The sequence below is a fragment of the Epinephelus lanceolatus genome, chromosome 15 (genome assembly GCF_041903045.1).
Source record: "Epinephelus lanceolatus isolate andai-2023 chromosome 15, ASM4190304v1, whole genome shotgun sequence".
NCBI classification, from domain to species: domain Eukaryota; kingdom Metazoa; phylum Chordata; class Actinopteri; order Perciformes; family Serranidae; genus Epinephelus; species Epinephelus lanceolatus.
The window spans coordinates 19,477,236-19,491,370 of NC_135748.1; the positions used below are offsets into that span (position 1 = coordinate 19,477,236).

The 14,135-nt window shown below is 40.3% G+C and overlaps 1 protein-coding gene across 1 annotated transcript; it reads right to left on the minus strand.

Moving 5' to 3' along the window:
• Positions 1–1,783: 1,783 nt before the first annotated feature.
• On the minus strand, positions 1,784–9,049 carry LOC117266932 (hepatic sodium/bile acid cotransporter-like). The gene is made up of 6 exons (XM_033642369.2): positions 8,857–9,049; positions 5,320–5,756; positions 4,993–5,197; positions 3,717–3,895; positions 2,142–2,341; positions 1,784–2,059 (listed from the first exon to the last, which is right to left on the minus strand). The coding sequence occupies exons 2-6, from the start codon at positions 5,706–5,708 to the stop codon at positions 2,007–2,009; spliced, it is 1,026 nt and encodes a 341-aa protein (XP_033498260.1). The 5' UTR covers positions 5,709–5,756; positions 8,857–9,049; the 3' UTR covers positions 1,784–2,006.
• Positions 9,050–14,135: the final 5,086 nt, after the last annotated feature.

Genomic DNA, 14,135 nt, shown 5'->3' on the forward strand with positions numbered 1-14,135 from the left:
CAACAGAGGAGACGGGGTGCATCAGCTTTTGCTCAAGAGGTAGAGAAGCTGCATGGTGGCCAGCTGGTAACAACCTTGAATTACGGTTAAATGGTGAGCTAAACTGTGTTTATGAAAACATTTTAGGTGAGAAACAGGCAATGCAGTAACAGAATCTTGGTTCATATCTCACCAACAGTGCTTAGTTTTACCGTTTGATCTCAGTGTTTTTCAGCCTTTGTTTTTACAATACAGGAAACAGTGTGGCGCCCACTTCCTGTTCACAAATTCTCATACTACAGCCAAACAGCGCACTAAAATATGTTTCTGAAGACATTTTAGATAGGAAATGGGGCGATATGTTTACATTTGATCTTGATTTACATTTGATCAGAAAGTTTTACCATTTGGAGTTTGGTCGAAGTTTGAGAGCGAAAAAGATGGACTGGTCTCTCACTTGATCCAACATTCTGACTGCAGAAGTACAGTCAGAATGTTGTTGCCTTAATGGTTAGGTCAAAGTTAAAGGGGCCGTATCTTGAATCTTAATGCACCTCACGTGCTGACATTCAGTGGAGCTGCTTACACTGTACACTGTAAACATGGTTGGGTAGGTCCAACACAACAACGAGCAAGTGTACAGATTAGTGTAATGTCAGTGTTGACTTTGTTTGACTGTCCATTGACTTTATTTTTGGACTGACGAACTGAGTTTTTGTTGATATGCCTCCATGTTGGCTATAGCTGTGGCCGCAGACATTATGTTTTCGGGTTGTCTGTCCATCTGTACATACGTCCGTACCAGTCTTGTGAATGCAATATCTCAAGAAGGCCTTGAGAGAATGTCTTCATATTTGCCATAAATGTTCACTTGGACTCCGTGATGAACTGAGTAGATTTTGGTTGTCAAACGTCAAGGTCACTGTGTCCTCACAAAAGGTGTTTTTGGCCATAAGTCAAGAATTCATATGCTGACCTTGCACTGGACTCGTTCCCGCTAATGTGTTATCTTAAAAACTCCTTAAGGAAATTTCTTCAAATTTGGCACTCAGCAATGAACTAATTAGAATTTGGTGGTCAAAGATCAAGGCCACTGTGACCTTGCATCCGTCTCATTCTCCTAAACGCAATATCTCAGTAAGGCCTTGAGAGAGTTTCCTCAAATTTGGCACAAACGCCCACTTGGACTTAAGAATGAACTAATTACATTTTGATTGTCAAAGGTCAAGGTCAGTATCACTTCACAAAACATGTTTTTGGCCATAACTCGAAAATTCATATGTAATTATGACAAAACTTCACACAAATGTCTAATAGAATAAAACAATGAAGTGATGACATTTTAAATATCCAGAAGGTCAAAGGTTAACTTCACTGTGGCATCATAATGTTATGCAAAAACACTTCTCTGGCCATTATTGAACGGCATAACTTCAGCTAGCTTCTTTGCAGCAAGATCCATAACCTATTTGAAACATTGCCAACTGTCATGGCTACATGTGAGTCTAGACGGACTTGGATGTAAACTTTAACTGCAATTTGACTGGTCAGCGAAGGCATACAACCCCAAGGCCATTATTTTAATCATGAAGATGGTATTTTAAGATATGTAAAAAGTTTTAATTCAGGTTGACTATGGTGACTGACTCATATATATATATATATATATATATATATAATGTATATGTACGTATATATACCTTGCCGCCATTGTGATTAAATACTATTTGGGGTGTCTATAACCTTCCTTTTCATCAGACTGCTTTTCAACTCTCCAATTAAAAAATAACAATTGACACTTCAGTAGATTTCATAAACTCATTCATTCATACTCAAATCATAAAAATTGCAAATTTCAATCTTACATCAGATATTTTGAATACAAAAATATAAATACTGATTATGTAAACAATAACTAGGTAATATTAGTTGCACATGCTTCAACAGTCTTTCTGTCAGTATCTAAGGCCTGAGTGGGGAATGTGTAGATGATATGGAGACAGCGAGGATGCTGAATTGCTGCATCCTCATTTCACAGGATTCTGTTTTTCCTCGATTGCCCCTTTAATGTCAACACCGTCTGTGTAAAAGAAGGGAGATATTAGACCACTGCATCCTTTGATCTCACTCTGCAGAAGCACACAGGTAGCTGGGACACTTACCCTCAGATGGCGGCTTGAATGCTTGGTAACATCTGAAGCACAGGGCCAACAGAAGGGCCTCACCACACTGGAACGTGTAGTATAACATTGGGAAAAAAAACATGGGTCCAATGATCTCAGGGGGAAAGGCCACTTTTAGGATGGTAAAGCACAGCTGGATGTTTTGACACCCTGTTTCCATGGAGACTGTCCTGCTGCATCTAAAAAGAGGAGAGTCATTAGTTTTTATATTACATTATTCAAATGTCATACTCAAACGCACTTGTGTTGTTGCTAATGAAAGAAAGAAATTGACATAACAGAATTTGCAGGTTTCAGTTGTTCATTTAAAGCTTTTCTCCACTTATTTTAAAAAGCTGAAGTTTGAAATACTGAGGGACAGGTGAAGAGAGAAGTGTTTTTAGCAAAATCTCCATAAGTTATCAAAAGTAAAGGTACTTATAAAACTGAAAAATGGCTCCTGCGAGGGGCTGACTATTACATGTTACATTATGTGATGAAGAGTACTGATGCATTCATGTCTCAGTAGAATTTTGCTGTTTTAAATGTAGGGAAAGTAACAGGCAGTATAAGCAACTGGTGGAGTCTATAAAAAGGACAGGGAGCTCACCTGGGCCTTTCTTCAACAAAGATGTTTTTATTGTTTATAAAAATATGCTTTCAGTCCTGTTTATGTAATGTTAACATGATTCTTTAAACATATAGATTCCAGTCACCTACATGTCTCCGACTGTGTGAGGAAACCGTGTTCCAGTCTGGCAAGGTACATTATTTGTTTTCACATTACTTACATTTACATTACTTTTTAATTTATGTTTTATAAACTGTTTCTTGTAAAGTTTTCTTTTCTGTATGAAGGTGCCTTTGTTTCTTTTAGTTTTTAAACAAAGAAACTATACAGGAGCCAACCACTGTTTTTCCCAGAGTTTTATAGTCTTATGGTGTTTCTCAAATCACATACTTCCATTAGTATACTTCTATGTAGTATACTATATGCAGTATGTACTAATTGGCGTAGTGTGCAAATTTCGACAGGGTAGTGTTGTCTCAAACCAAACACGGCCGTTTATTGCTCTCCGGAAATGACGACCGCAAATTAGCTAGTTAGCAAACTAGCATTAGCATTTCCGTTATCGTTCACCGTACCAAATCATTACAGACTGCTGAATTAACCCAATAAACATACCGTTGGCTTATACTTAACAAAATACCCTCGTTTAGGGGTACAAAAGTTGCTGGACAAGCAGGGATGGGTTGGTAAACAACTGCAGAAACTTTGTGTTTTTGGAGAAACGGGACTTCAGAGCAATGGCCATTTGTTTTTGGGATAACAGGCTTTTGAAGCAATGGGCTTTTGGTCCAATGGAACATTTTTCAGACTAATGGGGTTTCAGAATTTTGGGCTGTTGGAGCAATGGCATAGACCGTACCATGCATTTTTCTCATGAAATATCTAGTATTTCATGAGAAAAATGCATGGTACGGTTCACCTCTTAAGGCCACCATAAATCCCTAAATTAAACAAAACCAAGAAAGGAACTCAGATAAGGGTACATCTAGCGTGTAATCACTTACTTTGGACTGAGTCTGCATAGGACAGACATGACATATCCCAGCGTAAAGCCAATCAGTGGCATCAGCACAGCCACAACCAGGAAATCGGGTGTTAGAACCATCCACAGTACGTCTTTGACAACGATACCAAACAGGGTGAACCCTACAAGGCAGGAGACCATCAGGATGCCGAGACCACCCTGTCGAGAAAGTGATATGAGTCAATGGGGTCTGTTTATCTCCCCTAATTGGTACGTGAACATCAGCACCAAAACATGTTCCTTCGCTTTTCTTCCATATTCACAAATGTGGCAAAACGTATCTGCAACCTTCAAGTCTGCTCTTAGTTTAAAGGACTATGGCTTCCTTTGTATTTGGACCACAAATTATAACCACGCCATGTAATGATGAGTTGTGGGAAAAAAACTCTTTCTTACAAAAGGCAGGATGTGTAGCAGTGAAAGGCTGGCTTTCTCTCCTACGATATGTCAAAAATAACTGGGTTTCCATCCAAATGTATCGCAAATTTTAAGCGAATTTTGTGAAAATGCGCAAAAGAAACTGCGAATTTATGCATGTTTCCATTCATTAAAGTTTTGCCAGTATTGGGAGTCATCAGGTCAAGCAGTAGGTGGCGCTTCTTGTGAAAAATAAAAATGCAAAAGAACACCTGTAGAAGAAGAGGGTGCCGTGAGATGACGTCATTGAGAACGTCTCATGTCCACAACTGATGTAAACAACTACCGGCACATCCATGACTACAACGAGATGGAGAGATTCCTTGGGAACTTCTTGGCTATTCCGAGAGCTCTCATCACACTCATATCAGTGTTGTCATACATAAGTGTCCTGAAAAAGAAACGAGAAAGACTACACTCGCTGACCAGAGTACTACTGTTAGAAATTGGGAGAAGGGGACCATCGCGTCGTTGTCCGTGTGTATGGGAACGTAGGCGCATAAAGGACTTTTGGGAAGTAGTTGTCCAGCAGCACTTCACTCCCAAACTGTGGACTCGTGGAGTGGAAGTGAAGTAGAAGTAGGATTCGGTAGCCTACGTCATCGTTTATTCGCTAAATCTGTTTCCATTGCCAAAAGTCGCATTTTCCTAATATCGATACACTGACTTTTCCACCCCCTCCAAGCGTTAAAACTTTTTTCAAATTTCTGGTGTTTCCATTCAAGTTTTTTTTCGCAATTGTTGAAAATGCGAATAAAAATAGGTGGATGGAAACCCAACTAATGTCTGCTATGAAAAAAGGACTGTCTTTAACAGAAAATGCATTTTAGGAGTCTCACTTTTATGATGATTGATGAGTACTTTGGTTTGTAGTGATTTATGGCAATGCCAATGCCACAAGGCACCAGGGCGAATGCGAGAGCGAAGATGATGCCGGCATACGGTACAGCATTTTCCAGACCGGGGAAGCCTTGGCTGAAGATATAGAGCAGCAAAGGCATCAGACCCAGTGCTGCGATACAGGAGCAGGTGGTCATCACGATGCTTGGAGGGTATCAGAGAATAAAGAAACATTAGTAGACCAACACACCTGAGAGGAACATTTGTGTTAGTAGACTTTGTAATCTTCCAACAAGACAGGAATCAATCCATGACTGAGGGTTTACCTGAGATTCATGTCCCCCTTTAAGGCCAGGGAGAAAATGTTTGATAAGTTTCCCCCTGGACAGCAGCCACAGATCAGCACAGTCACGGCCTTCAGGGGCTCCATCTGTAACATTTTGGCTAGAGAGAAAGCAGTCAGGGGCATGAGGCCGAACTGGGCCAGCAGTGCGATGGCTACTCCTTTTGGCCTTAAGAGATGGACCTTGATTTTGGAAATCTCCATCGTACAGCCGAGAGATATCATGGTGATGAAGAGGATGACAATGGAGAAGACATTGGTTGCTTTGTTTATGGAGGGGGGGATGTTGAAGAGCCCCATGCTTCCATTGCCAGAGGCATTTCCCTCTTTATAGATATTGGCTATTCCCTTGTAGACTTCTGTCACATTCATTGTCGCGCTCGTCCAAACACTGTGTGTTTACAGTGCTGTGTCTTTCACCTGTCACACAAAGAACATCAAATACTTTAACAACAAAGGTATTAGATTTTCTTCATTAGACTTTTATACACATATATAGATGCAGTCAATTCAGTATTAGGTTGTATAGTTTGAGTACTTTCCTTTTTTATGTAATGTATCTCATATAAGCAGCTTATAAGTCACTCATGAACCCACTCATTTGCTTTTAGCACGTTGCAAATTTCCAAATGAAGAAGTTTTTGTTCATTCTTTATTCTTTTTCTTTGAATACAAGTTTTTTCATACTTGCTGTCTGTTTAATATTGTACAAGGGTGAATGATTCATCAACCCTTACTGTGCCAAGAACTCCAAAATCCTTCCATCTTTGTTTCTGACATGGTCAATTTCATTCATTTTCCGTAACCACTTATCCTGTTGGGGGTCACAGGAGGTGTGGAGCCTATCCAGCTGACACTGGGTGAGAGGTGGGGCACACCCTGGATAGACTGCCAGACTACCACAGTAGGGCTGACACATAGAGACAGACAACCATTCACACTCACATTCACACCTATGGGCAATTTAAAGTCACAGATTAACCTGCATGTCAACATTCAAGTAATGTATTGAGGTGCAAATTTGGGGTGCTTTTAATTTAGTTGGGTACTTATTTAACTTTACTTTGCGCTCCTAAACAAGCACCTCAGCTCTGTATGTAAATGTAGTTTCTGTTTATTCATTAAATCAGTACTTTAATAGGGCTCATCTATCTATCTATCTATCTATCTATCTATCTATCTATCTATCTATCTCAATTGACCTATCTTTCGACTTATCGACCTACCAACCTACCGACCATCCACTATATTAGAGTGTTGTCAAGATAGTTTGCTGTCTCTGTAAAGTAGGTGTCCGTTACTCACTCTACAGCAGAAAACAGCACTTCAAAATAAAAGCTCTGTGCTGGAAATTCACTGTACATAAAAATGAAGTGTGATTTCTCGAACTTGACACGCTTGTGAGTCACTTGCAGTCCATTTAGAGTGGACCTGCGACCCACTTTTGGACCATGACCCACCAGTTGGAACCACTGCTTTGGAGGGAAATCTTGTACTTTTTACTCCACTACAATTATTTCATAACTTTAGTTACTAGTTACTTAACAAATTCAGAACTTTGCTCACGAATCATATGAAAATACATATGAAAGGGCAGCTGTAACAATTAGTCAAGAAAGAAAAATTTATATGACTTCAACAATCATTAAAATATGATGATTGTTGAAGTCATTTTTTAAATGCAAAAACATTTCATGGTTTCAGCTTCTTAAATAAGAGGTCTTGCTGCTTTCTGGATAATTTTGATTTATTAAATGGATTTAAATATTTCTGCATAGAGTACTTCCTCTTCTTCTTTTCAAAGAACGTTTATGTCCAGCATTTAATTTTTTTATGAAAAATATTTGCATATTCTGGATTTTTTTTTACCAAGTAATTTAACTTTTTAAGTAAAACCCACATCAGACACACATTACTATTCTAAACAGACATGTATTATATGGTATAAAACATGTCCGGAGGGGATTTTTAAGAGAACCGAGTATAGATTTAGCCTTGAAGAAGTGCTGCAAAAGAAAAAAAAAATCAATCTTTAGTTTGAAAAACACTTTCCCCATTGACTACCAACCTCAAAACCCCTTATAGTCAACATATTCTCACTCCAACCTTGTCACATATTGACGTTTGGTTTCCACGTTCACATACAAAGTGCAAGGTACCTTGGGTGCGTTGGTTGTTGACGTTTTGGGACACTGTCAAGTTCTGCCTGTTACGTGCATTGTCTGCTTCTACAATACACTTCTGTTTTCACAGGAAATGAATCATTTACAAACAGTCTCTTTCAAAATAAATGCACTACGTCGGAACAATGCAGCGAATTGACTTTTTTTTCCTTCAACAACAAACACAACAAAAGCATGTGATTAGGTTTAGGAAAAAAAGAACAGGGTTTTGCTTTAGTATCTCACGGGATGCGAACACCGCTCTCTCGGGTGAAACTTGTGGTTTGTTGGACCCATCCACCACCCCTCCAGTCCGCTCCACTTGGACTTTCACCACCTAATCTTTCGTCCTTGTCCCGCCGCATTTCCCCCTGACGCCGTCGGGTGCGAATAAACTATAATGGCAACCGGCTGTGTATCATGCCGACGTTAAAGGCCTTTAACGACGCCTTTTTCATTGGTTTCCGATGCCGCAAGTCGCTGCCCAAGTGCGGGATTTCGACAACTTCAGAGTGAGACCGGGCTCAGATAGTAGCTAAAAAAATAGTTTTACAACTGATTGTGTGTAGTTGGTGTAATCTTTAAAATTCAGCAGTTATTACTTTATTTTCCTGCAGATATGTCAACATATGTACATCTGCAGGTGTAAACAAGAATCTGACATTATGTAATCCTCCTAAATAGTGTTGTGCAACCACCGCCCCCCCCCCCCCCCCCCGTGTCGTTGAGACACGGGGGGGGGGGGGTTCTGCTGGAAGAATGTTAACCCGCTTTTTCATAACAGCCAAATTAAAAAGCAGGCAGCTGGGTGTACAGCAATGCCACTGGAGGCTGTGTGGGAACAGGGAGGCTGACCATGTTTTTTGGAACTGTAAGGATCAGGTCATATAATGGGAAAATACTCATGTGGCTGTTAAAAATGCCTTGGGATATAAAATCCCAAATGCCTGCCTTGTGATGTATCACGGGTACATAAAAGGTGCTGTGATGAGAAAAGATATTTACTTGAGTCAAGTATGAAAGCTATCACAAGGCACTGGCACAAAGAAGAGTCCCCAAAACAGGAACACAGGCTGGAAACTCTCCAAGAAATTTTAGTGATGGAGAAGTTGACATACGTTTTGAGAGTTAAAGAGAATACATTTACATTTACATTTACACTTACACATGACACCCACTGAAAGATGCCTAACTTGAAGATACTTATTTAAATACTGAAACCGTCCCGGACACCCATATATTGTTACTGTTTTTATTTAAAAAGAAAAAGAAAGTCGTTGTGCAATAAGCATGTCTTCATGCCTTACTAATAAAAATATATCATAATGATAAGTTAAGAAATAAAGTCACTTTCTTACCTTAATTTCCAGCTACTACAACTTCACTTTGTTCGCCCACGCTCTTGTTTCCATCTCTCTTCACATTCTTGTGCCTTGCTCCTTTTCTCCCTGTGTGAAGCCCCTGCCTCCCCCCATTCTTCTGTCACATGGGCTCATGGCAACACAGGAGGTGTAAACACTGCAATCACCATCAAAGCCCCACTCTGTACACAACTGCTTTCGTTTTCACGTGATACACAGAATTCCAGTGAATCCAGCTCTTAGTCCAATTACTGGAAGTCATCCCTCCTCCTCAGTGAGTTCCTCCTCCATAGTTCCTCTTTTTCAGGGCACTGTGGAAATGTTGGGCATCGGTGGCGGAGATAATGTGGAAAGAATGTCGTTGCTTCGGCACTTTACTCATTTGGCCCAACTTGCATGTGTAAACAGACCTTTAATTAATGTGATGCAACCATGCAGAGGATTCAGTTTGCCTGGCAGAGTTATCAGTCTTTTCAAAAGGGGCCCTCTCTCATTGTGAGCCTGGGGCACTTTGTCCACCAAGACCTTTTATTTGCAAATCACACAGCTGATCACAAATCTCAGACAAAGCTTGAATGTTGTTGCCTTAATGCTTCAGTCAAAGTTAAAGGGGCCTTACCTTGAATCTTAATGCACCTCACGTGCTGACATTCAGTGGAGCTGCTTACAGAAACAGCAGTTTAAAGGATTCATTCATTACATTTTGATGTTATATTAGTAGTTCTTTAAAAAAAAACAATGCATCTTAACACATTTAAAATATTCCAATAATGTTTTCTCCACAGTTCAGCAATATTGTCAGACCCAGTAACCCCATCAAAATTCGATGGCAAGTTAATCCTACTGTTACTGATAACCTTAACTTCTTCCCAAAACTCACAGACGTTATTCTGCTGAAGCTTATCAGCCATGGAACTTTTAATATCATGGAGACAGGTGTGTGATGTGTTGTGACCAGGCCCTATAAAATCTCAACATTCTCTAGACTATCATGAGATATCAGCATTCATATCACCCACAGCTAGTAAACACTGCTCAAAAAAATGAAGGGAACATTTAATAGTCACAGTATAATACCAAGTCAATTAAACTTCAGGGATATTAATCTGTCCATTTAGGAAGCACAAGTGATTGTGAGTCAGTTTCACCTGCTTTGGTGCAAATGAAAGTGACAAGAGGTGCAAAGTAGAGGCAAAAGCAAGACAGCCCAAAAAGGGAATGGTTTATCATGTGGTCGGTGAATATTGTCAGTCATCTAGGTCATGGTAATCGTAAGTGCTAATATCGTAGACAACTGGCCTTGCTTACGTTTCTTGAAGACGTTTCGCCTCTCATCCAATAAGCTTCTTCAGTTCTAAAAGACTGGTATGAAGTTGAAGGCTGTAAACGCTGTGTGGGTGGGAACCCTTGCAGACTCGTAGGGGTCATGTGAGCTCTTAGTTTCAGAGTCGTTAAGATCACAGTCATTGTGACCTTAACGACTCCGCAAGGGTTCCCACCCACACAGGGTTTATAGCCTGCAACTTCGTACCAGTCATTTAGAACTGAAGAAGCTTCCTGGATGAGAGGCGAAACGTCTTCAAGAAACGCAAGCAAGTCCAGTTGCCTACGATATTAGCACTTACGGTTTATCATGTGGTGGCAACAGACAGTTGCTCTCTCCTTATCCTTACTTCCTGATTCTTCTATAGTTTTGTGTTCTGCTAGTATCCTTGTCACTACTGGTGGCATGAGGTGGTACCTGCAGCCCAGTCAGGTTGCTCAGGCCGTCCAGCTTCTCCAGGATGGCACATCCATACTAAAGAAGGTTTGCTGTGTCTCCCAGCACAGTCTCAAGAGCATGGAGAAGACATCAAGAGACCGGTATCTGCTCCTTTGTGCGAGGAAGAACAGGAGGAGCACTGCCAGAGCCCTACAAAATGACCTCCAGCAGGCTACTGGTGTGCATGTTTCTGACCAAACTGTCAGAAACAGACTCCATGAGGGTGACATGAGAACCCAACGTCCTCTAGTCACCGTAACAAACTGGAAACTGTGAAACATACCAATAGATTGCAGGTGATGTGATGAAAAATGAAGGACGTTATGGGCTGACTGGAGAAAATTCAATTCGATATAACTTTATTTATCCTGAAGGAAATTCTTGTGTCAGAGAATGCTTTGAATGAGAGTAACACATATTACAGCAACAACAATTAATGTTCACAAACCAGTAACAACCAGAACAACCACAGGGTTCCACAGATCAAGGTCACACACTGGGCCTAGTATCAGTCAAAATATTAAAAAAAAATACAAGATAAGAAGTGTTTAAGGAGCAAAGAGCAAAAAACAGTGCCAAAAATAGTAAAAATAGACGTAAAATAAATACAGGAGTTAATAAATATGGCTCTGGAGATGCAGGTTGCCTACAAGACAATAGGAAAGTACGTCAGCTTCTAGTTTATTACTTAAGTGAGAACAGGAATTATAGAGAGAAATTAGGTGTTTTGTTTTTATTTTGTTTCCTGCCTATCTACTGCACTACACTGCAGTCCAGCAGCAGTCCACTGGATGGCGGTAATACACCTAAAAACTGGTTTGTCAACCGCCATTTAAACCCCGAAGAAGAAGTAGAGGACGGGACGAAGTAGTCATTTCTCTCATTCACTCGGCGGTTATTTTAAAGGAGCTGAGCCGACCTGTCGACATCTTACACCGCGGCTGTGTTTGTCTTTCAGGTCAGTATTCAGTGTCTCTGAGTCTAAAACAGGTGTTTAGTCGCCCATCACTCCTCAGGTTAGACTTTACAACTTGTATGTTTCCCCCAGAGCTGGTGCCAGCACTGACACCTGTCTTCTTCTCTCTGGGGGACACAAACAGGGTTTGGACTGTGAGGTAGCCTTGCTAGTGACATGTTTTAAGCGGCGGTCCTTCATCACTACATGGCTTCACATAAGAGATAATACAGTGTCGCTATTCTGCTCTGCTGGTGTCCGGGACTGAGGCTCCAAGCACCCGCGTTTTAAGCTCTCCACAGCCCTACACGCCTTGTCACTGACCGGGGGACAGACACACCCATGGGTGCAGATCTGATGACAAGTTTGGGGGGGGGGGGGGCACAATCAGTTGTGATTTTTTTTTAATTGCACGCGTGCAAATCATGCCCACAGAGTGCTTGAGATTGCCAGCATATTTCACGATTTCATAGAGGCTCATCACCATCACCAAGTCATTCAAAAAGCACTACAAAGAGAATCATATGCTTACCTTTACTGTTTATTTCTCTTAAACAGCCAGTAGTACATGGAACCAGCCATTACCCTCCTTTTCACTGCTTCGCTGTTAGTTAATGCTACTTCTAGTTTCAGGGTCTCAGGCATGTTATGTCCACTCACGTTCTCATCTCTCGCCTCTCACGGATTCCCATTTCTCCTCATCATCTTCCCTTTCTCCCAGTATATAGGACTACTGTATACATTTGTTCAATTTCAATCATTTAAGCTATTTAGAATATAGTTTTTCAGAATTTGGGGGGGACATGTCCCCCCCGTCCCCCCCGGGATCTGCACCCATGGACACACCCCCTCTGTCACTCAGTCCTGCGCAAGCCCTGGTTTATATCCGCTGTTATCACACTCACTCAGACATTTGTTAGCAATGATACTATATTTCTATGGTACAGGCAACCCTCTACACCACTGAGTATCTCACCACAAGACACTGATAGAGGAACCAACCCAGGAACCAGCCATCTTTGTTTATTTTACACTCTAAAACACATGTTGGTATTTAGTGCAATCAACTCATTAGTTAATTTTAAAGCTGCAGTTATTAAAAAAGGCAAACCCTAAAGCACAGTGAGAGACAATACCTCTATTTTGGATAAATGCTATCTATCTGATGGTTCAAGGTCAATGAAACAGATGGTTATTTATTCATGTGTTTGGGTGATGAGTTTTACTGTATTTTACATTGTTGCAGATGGAAAAATATGTGGTAAAAAAAAGGGTAACACAAACAGCAAAAGAGTTCACCAGTGAAGGTAGGTTACTATAATTTATACCGTAAAACTTCAGTTAGTAGCTCCAGCTATTGATTGCTTAAATCACTGAACTCAACAGGTCTATAGTTAAGTATCTGTATTGTCATTTCCACATACAGAGTACATGGGAATGAAATTGCACTTTTTCCCAGCCCCAAGGTGCCATCATACACTTACAGGATATAAAAATACAAAGATAAAAATATATACATATCACACATTGCAAGTATAAAAATATAGAGATAATAAGTTGCCAAAAATATATATACACATACACATCATGTCAAGTTATAGAAGATACATACACATCACACATGTATACATACATGTGTACATAGTATATACATATACAGATAAATAAAAGCACACTTAGAGTGTAAGGAGCCCTGGACTAAGAGGCGTCTGGTATTTAAAGTGCATAATGGAATAAATGACCAGTTAAATGAATATGAATATAAATAAATAGCAGTGTAGACTAACTATGCATGAGAGTCATGGGTGCACTGCAGGTGACAATGTCCAGTTATATTTGGGACAGGCCTTTAATGTTTCTCATCATTCTATGTGTCAGCCCTGCGATAGTCTGGCGACCTGTCCAGGGTGTACCCTGCCTTTCGCCCAATGTCAGCTGGGATAAGCTCCAGCCCCCCCACGACCCTCAAGAGGATGAAGCGGTTAGAAGATGAATGGATGGATGGAATATAACTTGTTTATAGATTAGGCTCAATTATGAATCATTTATTTGATCTAGCTCTGACAGACAGGGCATCACTGGTTTTATGGCACCAGAGGATTACGGCACCCGGCATACTGACACACCACCACTTTATCCAGTTAAAACAATACTTACAACTTGGATTAATTTTTATGAAAAACCTTTTGATTCTTTTGTTGAAATTTGAAGGAATATGAATAACTTACTGGGTAATTGAGGAATGGACAAATATTCTGACTCTGAAATTATCAAATTCCACACATTTCTCTTGTTTACCAGGCCAGTAAATTTCAATAAATAAATGTCTTCTTTGGTGCTCTTACTACTCCTTATTCACAAAAGTTTAAACATTTATATGTGTATGTGTGACCTAAATAGCTAACTAATCTTCTCTTAAATGAGCTGCTCAGCAACCAGACCAGGCGTCTGATTTAGACAAAATGTGTCGCCACACCAGGCTAGTAAAAGGGACTGGGTGTTTAATTGGGACTTGGCTTTTTATTGAAGTTTTACAGTAATTTACTGTGTGGAATTTGA

What these genes read in the sequence shown, in the direction of transcription:
- LOC117266932 (XM_033642369.2), bottom strand. Translation starts at nt 5,708, where the DNA reads ATGAATGTGACAGAAGTCTACAAGGGAATAGCCAATATCTATAAAGAG. An exon ending in AAGGGGGACATGAATCTCAG is followed by an intron (nt 5,198 to 5,319) that starts GTAAACCCTCAG and finishes ATACCCTCCAAG; the next exon opens with CATCGTGATGACCACCTGCT. An exon ending in ACTCATCAATCATCATAAAA is followed by an intron (nt 3,896 to 4,992) that starts GTGAGACTCCTA and finishes CTTTCTCGACAG; the next exon opens with GGTGGTCTCGGCATCCTGAT.